Source organism: Scophthalmus maximus, chromosome 2 (assembly GCF_022379125.1).
Source record: "Scophthalmus maximus strain ysfricsl-2021 chromosome 2, ASM2237912v1, whole genome shotgun sequence".
NCBI lineage: Eukaryota > Metazoa > Chordata > Actinopteri > Pleuronectiformes > Scophthalmidae > Scophthalmus > Scophthalmus maximus.
Genome location: NC_061516.1, coordinates 21,183,018 through 21,205,334, shown reverse-complemented (window position 1 = coordinate 21,205,334; position 22,317 = coordinate 21,183,018). Strand labels below are relative to the sequence as shown.

Sequence of the window (22,317 nt, the reverse complement as noted above, 5' to 3'; positions counted from 1 at the left end):
AGGACGACAAGTCTGTAGGAATCTTCCTCTAGCATCAATAAATGCCGTTACCAAATTTCAGGCCAATCAGGTCGATAACTGTTGAGACAGAGGAGATCAAAATGGGGAGCTGACTGAAAGACTTTGCCCTCCCTAGAGCCGTGCTTCTATCAAGTCGAGGACATCCCACTTTGCAATTAGCCTCTTCTGAGGAACAGATGCGGACACACCACTCAGGATTTTTCTAATCAGCATAATAACAGCGGACACTATAAACCCACAGTGATTACGCAGCATTGAATACCAACCTTATACACACCTCTGTCTGTCTGTTCTCCCTGGGCACATAGCTCATTTCCCCCTCTCTCTCTCTCTCTGCTGCTCTCTGACCCTGAATTACCTCTCGGCTTCATGTCATACATCTTCTCTGAACGGCTCCAAATTGCTTTGGCTTCTAACTCACTCCTTCTCTTTTTTTTTTTAATTCACACCATCTCTGGCCCTCTCTCTCGCTCCCTCTCTCCTGTTATTACACTCTCCCTCTTGACCGCCGACTAAACACACGCTCTCTCTTTCTAACTCTCCGAGTCTCTCCATCTTTGTCTCGCCTTCACCTGTGCTGAATGCAATGAGGAATGGGATCAATGGAAGAGTTAATACAGAAGTGGAAAACTCCCCCGTTAAGGCTTGCTCAGCATCACGAGACACCACACGCACGCACGCACGCACGCACGCATCTATAAAAGGGGACTGTATTAATATCCTAACCTCTAACCTCCTCCACCACAGGCCACTCATCACCACTGCCCCAAATGAAATCTAATCTTTATTTCAGCCTTGACTCTAGCGGACAGTCACAACCCCTCGTGTTTACAAATCATATAGACTTGACGTAACCGCAGGTCACTTCAAAGCCGAAAACTTTGTGTAGTTGTGTGAATACATTCCCTCTTCCCGAGCACATTGTTTTCAGTTAACTGTAAGTTTGAAAACTGGTTTTCAGCGATCAATAACAGAGGCTTTATGTTTTGTAATGTCTGCACCTGAAAGTACAGATTTCTATCTAACGTGAGAGTAAACTTTTATGTCAGGAAAGATGCTACTAAATTAAAATTTTCACAATTGCGATTTTTTTGGGACTTATTGACACATACTATTTAAGAATATTGGATTATAGATTTATCAGTGTAGCTCTAATACAGATTACATGACCACACACACACACACACACACACACACACACACACACACACACACACACACACACACACACACACACACACACACACACACACACACACACACACACACACACACACACACACACACACACACACACACACACACACACACGACTTACAGCCATTGAGGGAGCTGTATTCCACATTGTTCAGCGCCTCCTTGCTGCTACAGCGGGAACTGCGTCTGCTCCCCCACTGGTCATTGTCGTGACAACCAGACCGCGCCTTCATCTCCTCCTTCAGGATCATCCTGCCAATCCCCTGCAGAGAGAGGAGGAGGGAGGGAGGAATCACAGAAAATAAAAGGTGAGGAATACAAGGATGGTTGAAAGGAGGCATAGGTTGACATATGATGATGGAAAAATGCAGAAAGTGATATGAAAAGGTGATTGTGGTTGTTTGATGGATATGTAGGGATAGAAGAAGGATAAAAGGAGAACGTCCGGTGGGCGAGATTGTAAAAAAGTATCTAATTAACTGGCACATTAAATATTAACAAACACAGAATATAAGAGGGAGAAGCGGATGGAGGTGACTGTCGTTCTTACCCTGTTGATATTGTGATTCCATCCGTCCTCCTCCCCTCCAGCTGAAAACCTCCTCACTCTGGAGACTAGAGAAAAAAAGAGATGGAGGGAGAAACACGGGACGCGAGAAGGGAAGAGTGAGCACAGTATGTTGCATTGGCGTGAATGCAGCTTTCTAAGCACAATGTTCAAGAAAGACAGGGATGAGTACCTTTTGGAGAGCCAGTATATGGGTAGTAGTTGGAGTCTGGGTGATAAGCGCTGTTACAGCTGGAGGGAGAAAGGCAACTGGAATTGATGAGATTCTCATTGGTCTTACTCTTATTGACTGTTGCAGAGGCGGAGAAGTCTGAAACACCATGAGAGGAAGAGAAACATAATATATTTTAATCAAAGACACATTTCAGCACTTGTGTTATTATGACAGAACCTTATCCAATGATTATTCTAGGCTGATTTTCATACTTGAAATAACATCATGGTTCGCCTTTAACAAAAATGGAGCATTTTGTTTGTGTTGTGTCTCTATAATGTTTCATTTTCGAACCAACGTAAGGCTTTTTGTCTCTTAGTGCACTTTTAGTGTACTTACAGAGAGGGTAAGGCACAGCAGGGGTGAAGAAGGGAGACGCATCAAAAACAAGGGATAAAAAAGAACAGAGAGGAGGTCAGTGAAAATGTGATGGGACGTGATACACAACTTCCAGTCAGGGAGGTTATCGAGGGGGGACTGCTGTAAAGCTGGCACGGAAGATAGCGGTGTGAAATATATATAAATACATAAAAATATCAAGTGGACACAAAAATTCTATTTATTTGAGACGAGATTCTGGGGTCATTTTATAAAAAAAAGTGAAGTCTTTATTAAACAGGGATGAAATGCGTTCATGCTTCATGTGCAACATGATAAGATAAGAAGCAATGCACAAATATTTCTGGCCAGGACAACCTTATGTACACACTGATAAAATGCACCCAAGGAAAAACACAACAGAGATAGCATGGATTTCGGGCCAGCATCAGATTATTCAAGTGGAGCTGTTAAAACAAAGACTATTAATCTGAAACCATTTGTATGCTTCTTCTGTTTTTCTCAACCTCCAATTATCTTTCTCGGGTTGTCTCTTCTGGTAATGAAACAGAAACGCTTGTGTTTCTTGAGGTGCGGCCAGGTTTGACTATGACACACATCGCGGCGCTAAATCGAAACCATAGAGGCCTTATTACGGTACTTTGCCTTCAAATGAAAACTGCTCCATAAGTGAGTCATGCTGTAAATTCGGATTTGTCCGGATCACAGATTGCCTCCTCAGACTGAACGGGAGAGGTTTGTCAGCACTTTGTAGCGCAGGGTAAATCATCCAGAGGTGTTTCGGAGGAACTGTAACTCTGTCCGACCTGCCGTCTGAGCGCTGATGGATTGCCAACTCGTTCAGAGTATTTGGAACTGCTCCTCTCAGTTTTACTTCAGCCTCTGGAATCGCCGACGGAATCTGTGAATCTCACTTGTGGCGCGGCTGCGACTATGAAGCTGCACAACCTCTTCATCCTAGTGTAGAATCAGCCCAGTCAGCTGACAGTAGCTTTAATATTCATGCTTTTAAAACCCAACATATCATGAGGGATGTGATGTGTGGTGACTGTCACAACCGTAGGGATGTGAAGACCCAACCTTTTCTCTCCTGTGATCAAATGCAGTGTTGTTTTCCCAAATTTAAAATTTCTCTGTGTGGAAATGTTTTGGTTTAAAACATTTTTTTTTAAATAAGGTAATATCAAGGAAGGGATTCAGGTGCAGAAACATTGACTTTTGTTATGACACTGACATTTTCGATGTTTAAAATGGAAACAAATTGAGAAATGAGAAATTAGTCAATTTGAAACTGGGAGAAAGTACAAAAAGGTTATGGAAGTATTTTTTTTCCTATACAATGTGAGTAGGATAAGAACATATTTAGTCCGACAGACCTTTACATCATTCTTTCATCTGATTTATTTCAGGAGCATAGTTCTAGTTCTACAACTTCCGCTAAACCGGACAAGATCAAGACGATTTGTGCACTTTAGCACGATAATGACTTCCTCATGACTTTTATGAGATATTGGTAAACGTAATAAGAGAATCTTTATAATGTAATTCGGTCGGAGAACACAGTTTATGTGCTGCCTTTTCTGATGATTTTCCTTTCTCATCTTCCCGTTTTAATCCTTTCAGTCTCAGGAGAACCAGTCTTTAGTTCCAGGTGTCACTCGAACGCCTCGAGAGACAAACTGTATCAATGGGGGTTCGTCAAGTTATGGCCAGTATCGGATATGGACGATCCATTTTACTCTTCAAAAATTTGGAAGAGGTGACAAATTCTCATTTGATTTTCTCATGGTGACATCTTCACACTGCTTATCTAATCTCACCAACACTCAAAAACCCAAAGATATTTAATATCAATTAATAAAACACATTTCAGAAGCTGCAGAATTTTTTTTTTTTTCCTGATTAAATGACTATAAGCAATCCACCGCTTATCAAAAAGTGTTGGACAATTAATTCTATGACGATGCCCAATCGTTTCAGTACGGGTGCAGTGAGTTTACACTACATTTTCCGTCCCTGTGCGTTGGCTAACAAGCCTCTGGCTGGTTAACGGACAACGAAAGAACCGGTTCGGAGACGATTGGACCATTTCATCCTCTAGTCGAATTATCCATCGGCTCTCCATAAACTTGGCAACAGAACCCCGTAATCAAACACGTGCAGGCTTGCGGAGAAAACTGCTTTTGCCACTTCTCTGACTGAATGTCACCAGAAGCAGCAGATGTTGGACAGAGAGAATTTATTCAGCTTCAACTCAGATCTTCTCTGTAACCGATTGATCCCGTCAGACAAGCAGAGGCAGGTTTCTTACTAACGATGCAGTGACGATGTTGACGGCAACCAAGTGGCTGAGAGGGAGAAAGCTATACACAGCACGGCATGGTGAGGAATGGACTAACCTTGTCTCTTATAGATGGGGGGTTTCCTGTAGATGTTGGATTCTTCAGAAGCTGGGAACGGACACACAAAGAGAGTGAGTGGCAGAAAGATAAAAGAAACAAGGAAGAGGAGGAGAGGAGAGGAGCAACCTGGATTTTCCTCATTTGCCCCGTCCCACCAAATTAGTTGTATACATTTATAGTCTTCTTAACCATAAAGCTGACAGCGCAGGTAATAAACTGCTACAGCAGGGGCGGTGCTGCGCATCCAGACAACCTGACCGACGTGCAGAGCGGCTGATTAATACCTCGTTCACAGGCTTATTGCAGGAAAGTGCAGCAGATGGCAGAGGAATAAAGCAGAGGAAGGAGAGTATAGTTGACGACTGGGCGGAGAGGCAAAGCAGAAGATAAAGGGACAAGAAGGAAAAACGTGTAAAACGACAGGAGCGCGGGGCGACTCGCAGCTCTCATTTGGGGGGAGGATTCTGTATAATTATTGATCTCAACAACATAACAGAGACTTGAAAAAATAAAATGCAATAAAACAGGAACAAAAGCAACAAACAAAAACCCCCGACAACATTAAAAATACTTCCAAATACTGCACCGAGCATGCCGCCAATCCCCCGTCGTTGGCGGTTCCACTCCCAGTGGGCCTACCCAGCTAAATATGTACACACGCGTGACACTGTAAGGCACTCTGGATAAAAGCATCCACCAAATACAGTACATTCTGTTTCGGTGTTGGGAAGCATGAGGGGAGTGCTGTCGCGGGGCTTGGCAAGGAATAACAGCCTCGGAAAAAGTCGGAGGGAGGGAGCGTGCTGTGAGAAATGGACTGAAGGCAGGAGGACGGAATGATGGAGGGACAACGAGAGCACAGTGAAAAGCGAAGGCAACAAAGACCTAGTGAAACATTCGGGGAGGAGAGAAGCATTAACTTGATGAAGTGTGGGGTTGTTGAAATGTTGGAATAAAAAGAACCCATATTAGTTGTTGGATTAGAGTGCTCATGCGTTACACAAAGCTCCAGGTCAGTAAGAGGAATTAGACAGAGACTCCCCACGGGAGGACAGTGAAGAGAGGATAACTACTTCTAAGACCTAAACAAAATAAGTCACACGACGTCTAAAAATCTATCACAATCCGTTTCATGATCAAAGATAATTTATGGTCTTATATAGAATGGATAAAAGCAGCAAATAGTCCCATTTAATCGCCTAGAGCCGGCAACAATTTCAGAATCTGAAAAATAACAATGAATTCATTATCAAAATCAATGTTGTTTATTTTCCCTCTAATCAACTTATCGTCTCAGTTCTTAGAATAATACAAATTAAAAAATGAGAAATAACCACAAGCATGTTTTAAAGTTCTCTGTGGTTGTGCGTCTGGCTGGAGCAGCTACAGTGGTGCGGATCTGGGATCAGGGGTCTGGAGCTGCTTTCAGACATGCACTGAAGTCCGGAGGGGCAATTTCAGAGTGAGAATACAGCAGGAGAGTCACGCTCCTGTTCCTGCTGTTGTGACATTTTCAGGAGTTCATGTGTGAAAACAGCGTTGGTAATGAATGAAATCTAACCATCGCAATGCGTGGGGTTTGGAAGACGCTCTCTGATTAGACTGAGTCTAGACTCTTAGGTGGGTCTAAGATGTCAACCTACAAGGTCCAGTGTGAGTTAATATTTGGAGGGTTGGTTTTTCGGCGGTAAGCGGGGAAACTCGGGTTAGTACCAACGTTGCGGATTGGCGGCCTACCTGGCACATGGAAATGCTTGGGGGCTTGGTTCGTGGCGGTGGGTGTAGCACACGTGGGCTCTGGCTGAGTGTAATATGGCGAACTCCTGCCACTCTCACTGCCTGCCGTCATCGCAGCCAATCACAGTGAGAGAAACCAAAGCATGAGGCACAGAATGGCCCACGTCCCCAAGCAGAAATGAGAGACAGACTGACTTGTAAGCTGATGAAGTACATACAGGTACATGTATGTAAGCGTGTGTGTGTGTGTTTGGGTGCGTTGTGAGATTCATGGGGTGCTGCTGGGAATTCTGTGGCTCATAACAGCCCCCCGCGCCCGCTCGTACAGCTCGCTCATATTGCCAGCTGGGGACCTCATATTTTCCATGTATGTGCGTGTCTTTGGTTGAGTAGGCCGCTTTACCGGGGAGATAAAAATGCAGTGGGGAACCTCCGTGGCGACTGTGTGCAGGGGAGTCAGTGAAGGCAGAGCTGGAGGAACGCCTCGTTCTCAACTCCACACTGTCCAAAACATCCTGGAGAGAGAGAGGGAGAGAAGGAGGTGGAGTATCGTGAGACACATACGCTCATCAATGACCATCTTTCTTCCAAGAATCAGAGGATGACAACGAACCCTATGATGAAACGGCACCAACGTCATGGAACACTAATTGTGACGATATAAGGAAAAGACTATGTAGTTAAAAAATAAAAAAGACATTCAACTATGGATGTACTGTAGGAGATTGGATATGCAGTGAAGGGAAAAGAAAAATGACACTTTCTCATTGCCTCCTCTTGACAAGAGTTAGATTGCATTGGATCTCATAATGCTGTTGCATCCATTCCAGACATTAATGTCCGTCGCAGGACAAGGACATGCTACTGGACTACTTACATGAGAGTACGGCGATAAGGAGCCCAACGACTGCAAGAGAGACGGAGAATATAAAAAAATAATAAATGTCATCATGGATTATTGGTGGTGGGAGTTAGGGTCAATTTTCATGTGTGTACCTGTCCACAGCTGAGTCCCTCCAGAGTGTCATCCGAGAGGTGTGTGCGCGCATGGTCGGACTGATAAGGGATGATGTCAGGCCGCTGGATCTCATATACGGCTTTGACCCTGGGCAGAGCCGCCAGCTGCTTGTAGTCCAAATCATCCCCATCAGCCTTAGACTGTGTGTGTGTGTGTGTGTGTGTGAGAGACAGAGAGAGAGAGAGAGAGAGAGAGAGACAGTAAATGGAAGCTGAGTCATAAATAGAAAAGTGGACATACTGTAAATAGCAAGTCAGAAAGAACAACAGAAGAATGGAAAATCACACATACTGTAGACTAAGCGTACAGATTCACAGAATGAGAAAACAGGCAGACTGACAGCTGAGATGGTTGAAATACACGACGGCCTGCTTAATGACAGTTAAGACCATTTTACTACAATTCGTACATGGAACGAAACCCCCCCCGACACATTTGATTCAAGACTGACTTTTATTCTTTCACTTTCACCAGGGAATCGTTTAACTTTGTGCGTGTGCTGGTACAGTTGCAACTTAAGGCCTTAAAATCAAATGTACTGTTAACAGCGAAGCTGGGAGACCGACCGGTGGCGAGAGAGACGGACAGAGTGAACTTTCAGGGACTCGGAGCGTCCGTCACTGTCGGTTACATCTGATTGACGGCTGTGACAGTGACAGTGGAGGGCTTGACCACAGCGGCGGTTACTCACACAGATGAGCCGGTGCGGGGAGCCGAGGAGAGGAGAGGAGCCCGGAGGAGAAATGGACGCCGTCTCAGAGGTGCGTCGCAGCTGCTGGGGACAAATGTAAGAGTCAGAAACGAGCCTGAGGTCAAAGTAAAGTGAGATTAGATACAACACCTAGTTTTACAACATGTAACTCAAAGACGACGAGAAGACGATGAAATGTAAAGCATCATCCACACACTTGGTCATTGCAAAAGCTCTATATAATTGGCATTCTTAAACAATACTTTTTTCTTTTGCATAGTTCTTCTTAAGAACTTCACAATTAAAATTATAAAATGAAGTTGAGACGGAGCCAGTCTTTTGCTTCAGTGCCAATGAGTGAGTTCTGATAATTTATAATCTTAAACTTTGATTGATTACAAAGTTGGAACCACTTCTGAGGTTTTACAACATACAACAGTGTTGACTGAGTGGGCAAGTGACATTAAAACTGAAAAAATGCAAATTAATACAACTGGAAAAAAGGAAATTCTTGACCTAAGTCAACTATTAACTTTGAAATCAAAACACTGAATTTTTTTATAAGGCCAAATTGTAAAAAATATATAATACTACATTTATCTGGAGGGCAGCTTTGGTTAAGTTAGTTTCTTTTCATTAAAGAAAAAAATGTAATGCAGCTTGTAAAATGAGAAACATCAGACACGGGGAGAGACGAAGAGGAGAAACACACAGGACCGAGACAGAGGGAGGGAGGGAGGGAGCAGGAGGTTGTGGGTATTTTGAGCATCGCTCACCCTCAGTTTTCTCTGGAGCCGAGCTGCTTCTTTACACATGGGGTGCCAGACCTCTGAACCTGCACACACACACACGCACACACACGCACACGCACACACACACACACATACCTGATTTTAGCTCAGAAAAATTTGTTGATTGTGTGTCGGCAGCAGCCCTACAGTTCCGTGTGATCCTCTGAAAAGTAGATCGGCCTTTTTCAAGTACATGGACCAGCAGAACACACAAGGGCTGAAGCCCTGTGCAGGACATTTGGCGGCTCTGAGGACAGAGGATGTTGAGTCTTCTGTTCTCTCCAAACACAAAGAGGAATATTTAGCCATGCCAGCAGCGTGACTCCGGGGATGGTAATGTCAGTGAGTCCAGCATTTTCGCAGTCACTGGAGAAGGAATCCTACTGACTTTAATGATCCTCAAACCTGACATCTGGTGCCAACAGCAGTAGTGCTGTGTCTTCTTCTTTATACCGAATGACTAAAAGGACTGACAGGAGAATTTCCAGCCCAAATCATGGGTCATCGTGTAAGAAAGAGACAGAGAGCAAGAAACAAAGAGACAGAGAATACATACAGTGAACTTACAATATTACACATTGAGTTCCTTTTGTCGTTTACTTATGCAAAGTTCTAGTATAATCTATGCAGAAGTATCTGATGCTTTCTACCTACTTTAACTACATTGCACTTAAATCGCAGGAAAGGCTTTTCTGAATTTCACAGAATGAAGAGCTAGAGGCTGAGAGACGAATAAAGGAGGACCAGAGAAAAGGAACAAAGGAAAGGCAAAGAGAGAAGAAGAGGAGGAGGAGGAGGAGGAAGGGCGAACTACAGAGCAGAGGGGGGATGAATGAAGGCTATTAGAGTAGATCATATTCATAACAATAAACCACTAATGTCAGGATGTTATATGCCTGTGGGTCTGATAGTGATAATGATGGCAACACACACACACACACACACACACACACACACACACACACACACACACACACACACACACACACACACACACACACACACACACACACACACACACACACACACACACACACACACACACACACACACACACACACACACACACACACAAGCCTCAGGGCAATGCAGCAGAATGGACTCAGTTAGCTGATCATGACTCTGCCATACAGCCACTATCGTCACCATACGGTATATCTGACCTGCACACACACACCCACGCATGCACACACGCACACACACGCACACAAGATACATAAACACATGAACAAGCACAGAGGGAAAAGGAAGCAGGATATACACACACGCAACAACCACATTCACTCTCACACACTCCCACACACACAGAATCGATACTGTAGACAGAAACCATGCGTGGTGATTCAGTGCACCCCACGTCCCGCCCACGCTTCTCGACTCTGCTGCCGAGCAGATGTATGGCCTTGGACTTGGGATCCTGTATCTCCTGGCTGAGGAGAATCTAAATTGTGCAGCGCAAAGGGATTCAGTCCAAAAACCCAGAGCTGCAATTAGTTTGGACAAAATTCGCTGACTGAAATCTGTCGCACAATAACACAGTCCTTACAGTCTTACAGGCAGAAGAAAAAAAGGGTTTCGTTCAGGAATGAAGCCTGAGCTACTGTATGCTGGGGTTGGCATAACTTTTTATACAAAATCAGTAGACCAAAGCGTTTGTCTTATCTTGACCACCGATATTCAAAAGGCGGAATGAAGGCAGCCAGTGTGGACCGAGGGAGGCAATTTTGAATTTGAACTCGGAAGCTATTTAAAATTCTAATGTTCCAAAGAAGATATTTAAATGGCCTCAGGTGTTTTTGCAGACTCATGCTGCCAAGTGAAACACAGGAAACATCAGGTCAATTCTACCATTCACATGCACTGTATGCCTGAATCCTTTTTCAAATATAAGTATTTATTCAGAGTTAGACGCTAGGTAAAGTTCATATAAAACTGGAGGAACAGGGTATGAGATTTAACATTTGAACAACCTTAGCGACACCAAACATTACCCTCATCCCAATTTAGGGAAAACATTATTGAGAATATAGTTGAGGTATCGCAATTCTTTTTGATATTAGTTAACTGTAGGTCGGTTCCTGCCGCACTGAACTTTTAACACTCAACATTCCAATATTGAGATAAAGCATCCATGAATAGTTCATAAAATAGTTTTCCACTCCCATCTCCAACCCATACACACACATGCACAGCACTTCTTATTCCAGACATGTATCATGAGATTGATTGCGAGGGAAGGTGTGTGTGTGTGTGTGTGCGCATGCGTTGTTTGTGTGTGTGCACGTGCGTGCATGTGTGCCGTAATTGAGTGTGTCTCACAAGGGTGATTGCTTAGCCCTCCTACATGTCTGAAGTCATCAAAAGGAGGGAATGTAACCTTGGGGCAACTCACTGGAGCTCAGCACACTCACACACGCACGCACGCACGCATGCACACAAATGTGAAAACATGCATCCAAGCAAATAGAATAATGCTCACATGTATTTACAAGGATAGATGCATGCATGCACACACGCATGTTCACACACACACACACACACACACACACACACACACACACACACACACACACACACACACACACACACACACACACACACACACACACACACACACACACACACACACACACACACACACACACACACACACACACACACACACAGACTTCAAGTACAATATGCAAATGCTCTGGTTTACTGGTGGCCATGAGTACAGCAGCAGAATGTCAATGAAGTGAATCAGGAGGTGTCAACCTGTGTGGCGACTCTGGGACAGTGTGTGTGTGCTCAGTCAGGCCAAGTTATCTTTGTTGCACAAAATGAATGTTGGTACTGTTTGACTTCCACTTCAGTTAAAAGAAACATGTGTGGCCTGTATACACAAGCAAATTTCCTTCTTAGTCACACAATTAACATTCATTTTTCTTCAACATATCAGACATGTTGATATTATATTTAACTGCAAAATATATTTAAATTGTTATACCTACAATATACAGTATAGGCCTATGTATTTAAACTAAACAGTGGTTAAGGTTAAGTTGATGGGCAATCCATATAATTTCTTGACACAATGTTTTTAGCTCTATGCAAACATCTGATAACTTTATTGCACTCATGTCATGTCATCTAATCGTAGTTTTGCATAATTCAATGCAGTTAAATATAGAAAGTATGGCCGATACCAGAGTAAATAATCTACCTATGAATAATTACCAATTCAAAATAGATGATGAGGAACATAATTTGCACGTCATTTGGTTGGTAATTTAAAAAAATTGGTTTGTCCCAAAGAATCAAGGAGGTTGAGTGTCCTCACATCAACCTGCATGTGAATCCATGATTGAGCTTATTAACTTTAATTACTATGATCTCCTTTGTAAAAGAGAAAAACAATTTAAACCTCCGGCAGTTGGCCAGTTGCATTCCCATTAATTCTGTCAGTGGCGGCGCAGAATAATGGACAGAGCAGCAGAGGCGAAGCTCGAGAGGTAATTGACTCCAACCTTTGTGTGTGTGTCAAGAACACATCAGCTGAGGGGAGGGGGTGTGTTTGTGTGTCTTTGTCACTGAATGTAGTGACGAGTGTTATATGTGAGATCAATAAGGGTACTTTGTTAAAAGAAGCCATTTGTCAGGTAGCTGCATCCCATTTCTGTCCGACTCGTCTTCTCTTTGGGTGGCACGCACGCACGCACGCACACGCACGCACGCACGCACGCACGCAAACACAGAAGAAACACTCAGGCCATCTGGATACTTGCAAGCAACAGCTAATTCAATAGATGCTACAGTTCTATTTCAAGGCCTGTTGGCTGCGGAAATACAGAAGAACCTGTGTGTGGTCACATACATCTATTCGCACAACTAAAAATATGTTCTGATGGTTTTATATATAGAGTTTGTTAAATTTGTCTGGCTCCCCTGTCCTCACCTGTAAGGTACATTTCCTCTCCTTCCCCGAACATCATGTGACAGCGCGAACACCTGGCACAGCTGGGGTGGTAGTGTTTCCCTCCAGCCTGGAGGAGGAGTAAGGAAGGGGACGGAAAGGAGAGGAAAAAACAAATAAGCCAGAGAGAAGCAAAAGCAAGTGACACAAACGGGGAAACGAGAACAGAGTGGCGATAAGGAACGGAGGAAAAGCAACGAGGAGTGAACAAGGAGGAGCGGAGCGATAAGAAATGGAAAACAAAGGAATGAATAGGGTGGAGGAGATGGGATGAAGCTGCGTCGTCATCCGTCAGCACTCGAGTCATTTGAAGAGGGGCAGCTGTGGTTTCTTATAGGAACGCATTCTCGCATACAAGCACACAAACCCACAATTTCTTTCACACAGATACAAAATCGTGGACAGTTGCTCTTCTTCTTCCCCATTCCCGTCTTACATTAAACATACATACGTCACATATCACACACACACACATCTGTACATATTCGCATTCGCGCAAATTCCCTCACCTCCAGTACTCTGCCGCTGATGTACCTGTTACAGGTCTCGCACCTGATCCCGAACTGTGTGTGGTAGTCGGCCTCACAGTAAGGTATCCCGTCCCTGCCAGGGGCCGAGAGGAAACAGTTTGTCAGTTTAAATGTGCCTCGTTTTTTGACGCTTTCAGCAAGGTTCTCGTCATTATTACAACAATTGAATCACATTCAAAAAGCATATAGACACAAGGAAGCAATTTTAGTGCAGTAGCTCTTGCAAACGGAGGATTGTGGATATGCTGAAACACCTGTACAGAAACTGTACAGACGGAGGATCGAGCCACCTACTTGCTGATGTACTCTCCAGTGAGCGCGCAGCCGCACGTACCACATTTGAAACAACTGACATGCCACTGTCTCTCCAGCGCCAGCAGAGACTGACCCTGTTTGATCTCCTCGCCGCAGCCTGCACAGTCTGGAGGAGAGGAGACAGAAATACCACGGTGAGAGAACACACGAGAAAGACGGGTGCAGCTTAAACAAATTTTCATTCATCATCCTTCCTCTCTGTCCCTCGCCTCTCTGCTCGGCCAACCTCTCATCACTTCTCTCCTCCTCCTCCTCCTCCTCCTCCTCCTCCTCCTCCTCTCTCTTTGATAGTCACTCTGTCTTCACCAGATGGAGCAACTAGAACCAGGCCACAAGACAACCTGGAGCAGCAGGCCGCCTGCTGTGTGTGTGTGTGTGTGTGTGTGTGTGTGTGTGTGTGTGTGTGTGTGTGGGTGAGTTCAGCAGGTGGATGGTACAACTCTTTTGGTGTCTTTCGCCTCGAGCGGAACAACGCCAACTTAAGTGCTGGATGAATCACAAAGAAGTGAGTGTTCAAGTGAGCATTAAAACCATGTCCCCAGACATTTCCTCATTCTCTTGAAGGCCACAGAGAATGAATCATGTGGCGCTCGGCCGTGTGCAGCATAGGATCCTTGGTCGTATTTCGTCAAAGTTAGTCATGTTTTACATTTTTATCATTGTGAATAAATCAGAAAAAATTTAAATAAAAAAAAAAAATGAATGAATTTATCCGACTAACAAGTTTTGCCTGTGTTGCCAAAGCCTGACATGTCTGATTCATCTGTCTGTGTCAGAAATGATTTTTTTTTTAAAAACCCACATCAATGAGCCACAACTTTGCACTGGGTGACATGTTCCTTCGTTACCACGAGGATGGGGGATTGCAGTTAATCGGACTCAAACCCAAACACACTGTCCTGCCGCTGTAAATACTCACTAGGGCACCAATCCTGTATCAATCCCTGCCTGAAAATAGTCCCAACAAAATGCACTATTAATGAAATTAAAACAATGCCTTTGTGACTAATTCCTGAAGATGCACATCTTTGGTAGAAACAAAAACGCTGGGGAATTCGACGACTATCGAGAGACGGGCTGAGACATGTTTGGTCTTTTCACAACGACACAAGGTAACTCCAGACTTATCATTTAATGCTCCATAGAGTTCTATTTCTTTCTGCTGTTTCTCGTCTTTATCAGGCGACGACTAATTCCCTTTGCTGACAAAAACAATCGGTTGCCGCTGACTCAAAGCTAACAAGCGGAAAATGATGAGATGAGAATATTTCGTCACACGCACTGTTGCTGATTGTGAGGCTGCGTCCGTTTCTTGACAAGTGCCAACAGCTATTGAGTCAAAGCTGACGTGCACTTTAGTAAAAACTGAGCTATGCCGAAACATTACTCCTTAAAATCCAAAGAGGAAGCATGTAGTAGAACTCGTAGTGCTTTGTAATATTTGAAAACGTCCACCAAGGCGGTTTGTTTATTTGTCAGCAAGCTCATGTAAAAAGTACTGAACTGCTTTCCACTGAACTCTGGAGGCATGAGCCAGAGAGGAACCCATTCAATTCAAGGGCAGATCAATTTGGATTAGATTTTTAGTCATTTGACATTGACCTTGGTGGAGGTCTGTGCTCTACTGCAAATTCAATACTACAAAAATATTACTTACATTCAACACCAACATTCTCACAATCTACTCAGGGAAGATAACATTCACTCCAAGGTTGATGATAATATGTTTTACCAACAAGTGGTTTCCATTTAAGAAAGGATTGCGTTGCAAATTTTGAAAAAAAAAAAGAGGAAGACATGGTGGAACACAAGTTATTAAAAATAACACCACCGACAGCAGTATTTTCTGAATAGCCGCACGGTCTCATCGTTGATCACCCCCGATGCCTTACAGCTCAGAGGTGTGGTGCGAAGGTTTGCGTGTGTGCATCTGTTTGTGTTGGTTTTCTCACAGCTCGGTCCGTGGACCTTGACGGGCTTGTCGCTGTTCAGAGAGTGTGAGCACTGCTGACACACACACTTCTTCCCACAGAAGGTCACCCTGTCGCCAATTGGGAACGGACTCCTGAGAACGCACACAGAGAACATTTCAGTAAAGTCATGCAGAAATGGCAGTGCAGAAATTCAAGTTAAAGGGTCAGTTCACCCAAATCACAAACACGTTGTTTTTTTCTCCTTTCTCTCTGGTCTAACATCCATATGTGCTGAGTTTCGGATTTATTTCTATAGATGCGATAAATGCAACAAATAGTGTAACTATTTTCTGTAGTTTGACACATTAAGTTTATTAACAAGATCTGAGACTGCGCCTAAGGCAAATTAAAAAAAATAATGACATTATTTCTCAAATTTCCCTCTGAAGAATGAAAAATAACATTTACATAATAATATTAAATATCCAGTGAGACAAAGGAACATATTTCAGAGAGTCCCAAACAATGAACCAGTGGCGGAGGGTCATCCTGATAGGTCAATGCTACCCATGCAACAATTTCTCCATTATATGAATATGTTAAGTATTATCCACAATTTTAGAAGCCTAATAAAGAACCATATAAAATACTTGAGAATTTTTCGGAATTTTCTTACAAATAACTGATTTTCCAAATGGTCTGGAATTACAGTAGGATAATTTATGAGTAATAGGCTACCATCTTTATTAACATTTAAATTAAAACATCAATACACCGATGTCCTTAGCTTTGTACTTAGTCCATCCTCCTCTCCACATCCGTATGACTTCCATGCCGTACAATAACTTTTTCAACCAACCTTCTAAATTGAATATAATTCAGGCAGCAATTACAGTATGTTTCCCTCTGGTTTCCTCAATCATTTATAATGATTTGGAAGTTGGATGTACTGCCTTTGAACAACCAACCATGATATCACAGATAATGTTTGAGCCAATTCATAGTGAAAAGGCAAACGCCAATGGTGGAAACTCCAACACGTGGCTGGCAATTGTGTAACGTCATCACTCGGTCAGTAAGTCAGTCAGTCACAGATATTCATATTCCCAGTTCTGGCCCTGATGTTGTAGTTGAAACACAAAGTAATTTGTGAGAAACAGTTTTATGACCATGTGCTGACTCAACCATGTTCAAGATGTATAACTCTAATTTGCAATCTCAGTGGAGTGTGTTTTTATTAGTAGAGTGGGTTCACACACACACACACACACACACACACACACACACACACACACACACACACACACACACACACACACACACACACACACACACACACACACACACACACACACACACACACACACACACACACACACACACACACACACACACAGTGGTCTGAAACTCAGCACACTGAAACCTAATGATCCATCTTTACATTTAAAACCCTTAGCGACCGTTAGCCTCGTACATATTGACTGTTCTGCACCAACCACACTCGCACCAGTCACTTTCATCAAATCAGCTTTAAGTGAACTGAACTGAAGCCAAAACTAGACTAATGTGAAATATACAATATGATGATTAAAAAGAGAGCAGCAGGCAACCAACAGATGATAAGCATATCTTCCAAATGAAGTGTTTCATCCCCAAAAATATTTTTAAATCGTTTGTTTCCTGGCTAACACGGATACACTCACGACAACTAGATGCAGATTCAATCACGTGTAGAATCCCAGAAACCAAAACTCTGCAAAGCTACTTGATTCTGATCAAATCCTATTTTTATGTAAGTGTCTGAACAAATATCACAATCAATCCAAGCCATGACCTTGGATTGATTGACAGGAATTTTGAAAGCGACAACACTCACACATTGTCGCATTTCAATTGTAAAGGGCCGCCAGTGGAAAGTTAACAGACTTGCAAAGTCATTATTAATCCAAGATTTGTGTTGCTCTGTGAGAAACTCTGTACTCCTATATTAGAAATGAGGAAGTTAGACGCCAACTGTGAGGTTTTTGTAAAGCAGGACCCAAACGCAGATGCAGGAACAAAAGGTGTATTTAAATAAATTGGCGAACAAATCAAATTTAGTGAATAAAGGGAAAAGACAAAATCTAATATGAGTAATTCACACGTAGACTCACTAGTAAAAAAAAACCCACAGGGATAAACTGAACCAGGAAACAACACGGGCAACCGGAGTAGAAACGGGGCAGGAGAAGAAGAGACGGCAACAAGAAACAGGTGGAAAGGAAGTAAAGAGACACGAGGAAAGTGACTACAAAGTAAAACAGGAAATACCAAATTAAACATGCGAACACGAGCGATAACCAAAGTGACCTCACAGAGACCGAGACACACAAGGAAGGGTAATCGAAGAAATCAAAGAACTAATGAACCACAGTCCACAAAGGAACAAAAGAGTTCACAAGAGTCTCGAAGTCTTAAGTCCTACTTGACTACCTGTCTGTTTCATGACAGCTTAAGTCGGGTATTGTTCCAACTACACACTCAAACACTCTTCCCCTTTACCTGCAGCTGCTGCAGACGAAGCAGTGCGGGTGGTACGTCCGGCCCAGGGCGGACACCACCTCTCCGGTGATGTACTGGTCGCAGCTGTCGCACTGCGTCCCGTAGAGCCGCTGGTAGTCCTCGGTACAGATGTACTCTCCAGAGTGGTGGAAGAAACCCGAGTGCACCAAGTCGCAGCCACACACTGAAAAAAGATGGAGAGAAGAAAAGAAAAAAAACTGAGTTGGTTCACTTCCTTGTTTAGAAATACAAGGAATGGTGAAAAGTATGCAGTCACTACGTGGCAGAGACAAACTGTCACGATTACCACAAACCTCGACTGTCTCTGGTAAAGATGGTGAAAGACTTTTCATACAAATTATGCGTATTAATGTGTGATATTCCCAAAAATTGCTGCTTTAGTGTCTTGTCACACACACCAGTATTAATACAATAATCTTGAGGTTTCGCCTTCTGGATTGAGAGTTTTTTGTGTGTGTGTGTGTGTGTGTGTGTGTGTGTGTGTGTGTGTGTGTGTGTGTGTGTGTGTGTGTGTGTGTGTGTGTGTGTGTGTGTGTGTGTGTGTGTGTGTGTGTGTTGAAGGGGTGGGGCTGTTGAGAGTGCAATCTGTTGTCCTGTCTGACCTCTAAAGGGTTAATACTATAATCTGCTTTTGGGGATTGGACCACTTAGTCTAATCTGTTAATTTATACATTGTTATGGCTGCATGTGCATACAAATATACTGTACATTTAAACGGTATGTGGGAGAACATAGTGCATGCCTGCATGTAAAATTGATTGATCAGTCACAGATTAAAGCTGTTCTGATCATGTTTACACACAATATACACTTGTACGTGTATTTATGGAGGCAGTGTTGTTTCATAGATACGTGTCCAGGCTAACGGACTCATGTGCACACACACTCACACACAGCGTTAACTATACTGTATATACTGAGCATGATTGATGGCTTTTATTTGGCAAATTCAAAGTCTCTCAGGCAAATGATTGCTTCTGCCCCAGCTGTGCTGAGGGTGAGGAGGCCTCTGCTGAGCTGCATGGTTGGGCACTTCAAAACGAGGCTGAACGATGCTTCGCTTCAGCTATCAGGGAAGGCAGGAGCTTACTCGTATACCTCCCATCGGATGTGTTTTAGAAAAAAATTATAACAGTGTGCCATTTGGTGACCACGGCCGAGGGAAATCCTCTTATAATGCAACCGCTGTAAAGATTGTTGTTTTTTTTTTAAGTCCCCAAAAATGAATCAAATCACTGATGCTGTCAGTGTCAGAGCCACGCTTAACCCATTCAGCTCCACCCAAGTCTAAGGATATATCCGTCTGTCCCGTGACATGACCTGCAGTGTACAGGCCGAGTCAAGGGAGGTATTTGACTGCAGTCTACAGTGTGTACTGTAAATTTGACATCTGACGGGCAGCCAACGGATCAAGATATCTGACAATGAACAGAACGTCTGGCCTCTAATTAAGCTAATGGCTCTAAACCCGGTGGAGTGAATGGATCTGATCTGATCCGAGCCAGTTTGTGTGTGTGTGTGTGTGTCTGTGTCAATGTCTCTCTCACTCTCACACACACACAGGCTCGGATCAGATCAGATCCATTCACCACACACACACACACACACACACACACACACACACACACACACACACACACACACACACACACACACACACACACACACACACACACACACACACACACACACACACACACACACACACACACACACACACACACACACACACACACACACACACACACACACACACACACACACAGTCGAGATGGATAATTTATTTATCTATTGGAGCCATGAAGACAGTAAAGGAACATTCAAGTGAACTGAATTCCCTTTCAAAGCTTCCTTGATTCAAGCCTGGAGCCAAACATGAATAATTTGAACCATGGAATCACGACATGCCAACTTCAAATTCCCGTTCAAAATTATATATATTTTTTAATATTACGTAGATATTCACATGATGATGATTATATCACTGCAATGCTTAATATGTAAATAGAAATGCCCTTAGTGCCGAAAGCCCCACAATGGTAAATGGCACAGGCAGTTTGTTGCAGAGAAACAGGACAAGGGGAAGTTGTTTTTCGACAGAATGGCAAATCAAAGTGTTTTACATGAAATATAAAAGGCAAAGACACACAAATATGATTTGAAAGAACAAAATGACTGGATGGACGGAGACAGAGTTGGAGAACGTCTCTGCACAGGAAGCCTGTGTGGAGATCAGAGAGCTGCAGTGACGGGATCCACTTCCCTGGTCCTTGGGAGGCAGCAACGCTCTGAGTCAGCAGCAAGTGTCTGATCGACTTGCAGGAGAGACCTGTGACGGCAGCGCCAGCGTCGTCAAACCCAGCTAAGATGAATGCATGGAGAAGGTTTTTCTGTATTGTGCTCAGACGTGAGTCGATTTGCCCTGCTGTGGGTTTCTCTCCTGTCTTTCGCTGAAATACTCCAGAAAACTACTCAAACCGGATGGACCTCCGGCCTATTTGAACTGATGGTAGTTTTCATCGCTACAGATCAGAACTACTGTTTGCAGTACACGTGTTTAAAATGTATGCCTAAGGATGTGGTTTTCAGATTTGATGCTTTACCGAATGACCTTCTCACAATTGAGTTGGTTTGAAGAAGCTTAATTCCTTTTTTTTTTTTAATGTAAAACCTATAACCTATAACCTATTTCAGGCATCATCACTAAAACTTCTAATAAAGGAAAATTGTGAGCAAAGCTCTGCAAGAACTGTAGGGAGGCTTTTCCCCCCCTTTCAGGCAGGAAGTAAATGGGATGTGATTAATCCCAAAATGTCAGAGGTTATTCCCAAATGCACTTGGACAAAAAAAGGTCTGTAATATATGAACGAACATGAAGTCAAACTCATTTGACCCGTCAGGAATCACACTGGAGGCAAAGAGTGTCTTACCTTAAATGATTTCATTGAACTGAAGATTTCGTGTAACAGATTTACAGTGTAATTATAATAGGAGCAGAAAATGTCAACGCAGGGCACCTCAGAATATAAATGAGGATGTGCCTTACTGCTACCATCCATTACTCCCTCTCTGTCACTTGACGGTTTAGTCTTTCGTGGACAGTCAGGACAAGAATAGGACAGAATAAACAATGGAGAAAATATGTGCATGAATCTCTCTATTTTAGTTTATCAAAAAAATATTTTCTCATTTCAAGTTCTAGATATTTGGTTGTATTTGTGTTTTCTTTTATTTATTTCGTTATTTATAATAGAGTTTATGGCTAAATTATAAAATATGGAGGTTCAATTACATTTCGTTTGTCATAAGGGTTTGACCACTACATCTTACCAATCATTGTTATTGTCATAAGTTATTTTGTATGTGTTTATATAGATTTCACATAATTCACATAGCTGCTGATACAACGGTATGGGGACAATTTTTTCAATCCATATCCATATTCATATCTGAATCCATATCGGTCAGGCTCTAGTTCAGACAGCTAAAACAGTGATTTAGTAACAGCATTTTTACGACCATCCACAACCGTGCGGAGAGTCCTCCAGGCTCCACGCTGTCTCACCGTGTAGGACAGCACGACACCAGTGAACAATGACCACAGGAATCCTCGGGGTAAATATAGGAACCTCCGACCTGTGCGACTTATACAGTACAGTGAATTATGACCATACAGAAATAATTCAGACATCATGTTCAAACGATATGATGAAATCTTAAGTGATTTCTGGAGCCTACAGTAGCCGTTGTTAATGTTAATTAGCCCCATCTGTGCTGCTCCTGCAGTCAAACTGTCTGGTTAAAGATCTATGAATCTGAGAAACAATAAAATGCTGTGATGGCAGGAAGATTAATTCATTTATATATTTACTATGCAAAGTAGAAGATGGACAGACTTTTGACATAGAAGGTAACAAAAACATCAGTCACATCCAAGACAAGAGGAAACTTTTCTTGGTCTTTTTTCTTGTTCTTTATATTTACTCACAATATAATTTGGCAGTTTTTCAACTTGTTAGAACTTTTCTAAATTCTTTTCTAGACCGACAAGAGGAGGCTTGTCC

At 42.9% G+C, this 22,317-nt stretch overlaps 1 protein-coding gene across 10 annotated transcripts in view; it reads right to left on the bottom strand.

The window, feature by feature from the left end:
• Window positions 1-22,317, bottom strand: part of LOC118301038 (actin-binding LIM protein 3) — a 36,806-nt gene that overhangs the window by 6,207 nt on the left and 8,282 nt on the right. For 2 of the 10 annotated variants that reach the window (XM_035626093.2, XM_035626091.2), the window contains exons 3-17: window positions 18,233-18,416; window positions 15,731-15,843; window positions 13,758-13,884; window positions 13,443-13,536; window positions 12,916-13,003; window positions 8,964-9,022; window positions 8,188-8,271; window positions 7,475-7,636; window positions 7,356-7,385; window positions 6,882-6,993; window positions 6,479-6,580; window positions 4,739-4,789; window positions 1,959-2,096; window positions 1,769-1,833; window positions 1,340-1,481 (exon numbers count right to left, since the gene is read on the bottom strand). In XM_035626093.2, coding sequence (XP_035481986.2) covers window positions 1,340-1,481; window positions 1,769-1,833; window positions 1,959-2,096; window positions 4,739-4,789; window positions 6,479-6,580; window positions 6,882-6,993; window positions 7,356-7,385; window positions 7,475-7,636; window positions 8,188-8,271; window positions 8,964-9,022; window positions 12,916-13,003; window positions 13,443-13,536; window positions 13,758-13,884; window positions 15,731-15,843; window positions 18,233-18,416 — 1,551 coding nt within the window. The remainder of the gene's footprint in view (window positions 1-1,339; window positions 1,482-1,768; window positions 1,834-1,958; window positions 2,097-4,738; window positions 4,790-6,478; window positions 6,581-6,881; window positions 6,994-7,355; window positions 7,386-7,474; window positions 7,637-8,187; window positions 8,272-8,963; window positions 9,023-12,915; window positions 13,004-13,442; window positions 13,537-13,757; window positions 13,885-15,730; window positions 15,844-18,232; window positions 18,417-22,317) is intronic. The other 8 variants (XM_035626094.2, XM_035626092.2, XM_035626095.2 and 5 more) reach the window with 7 other exon arrangements.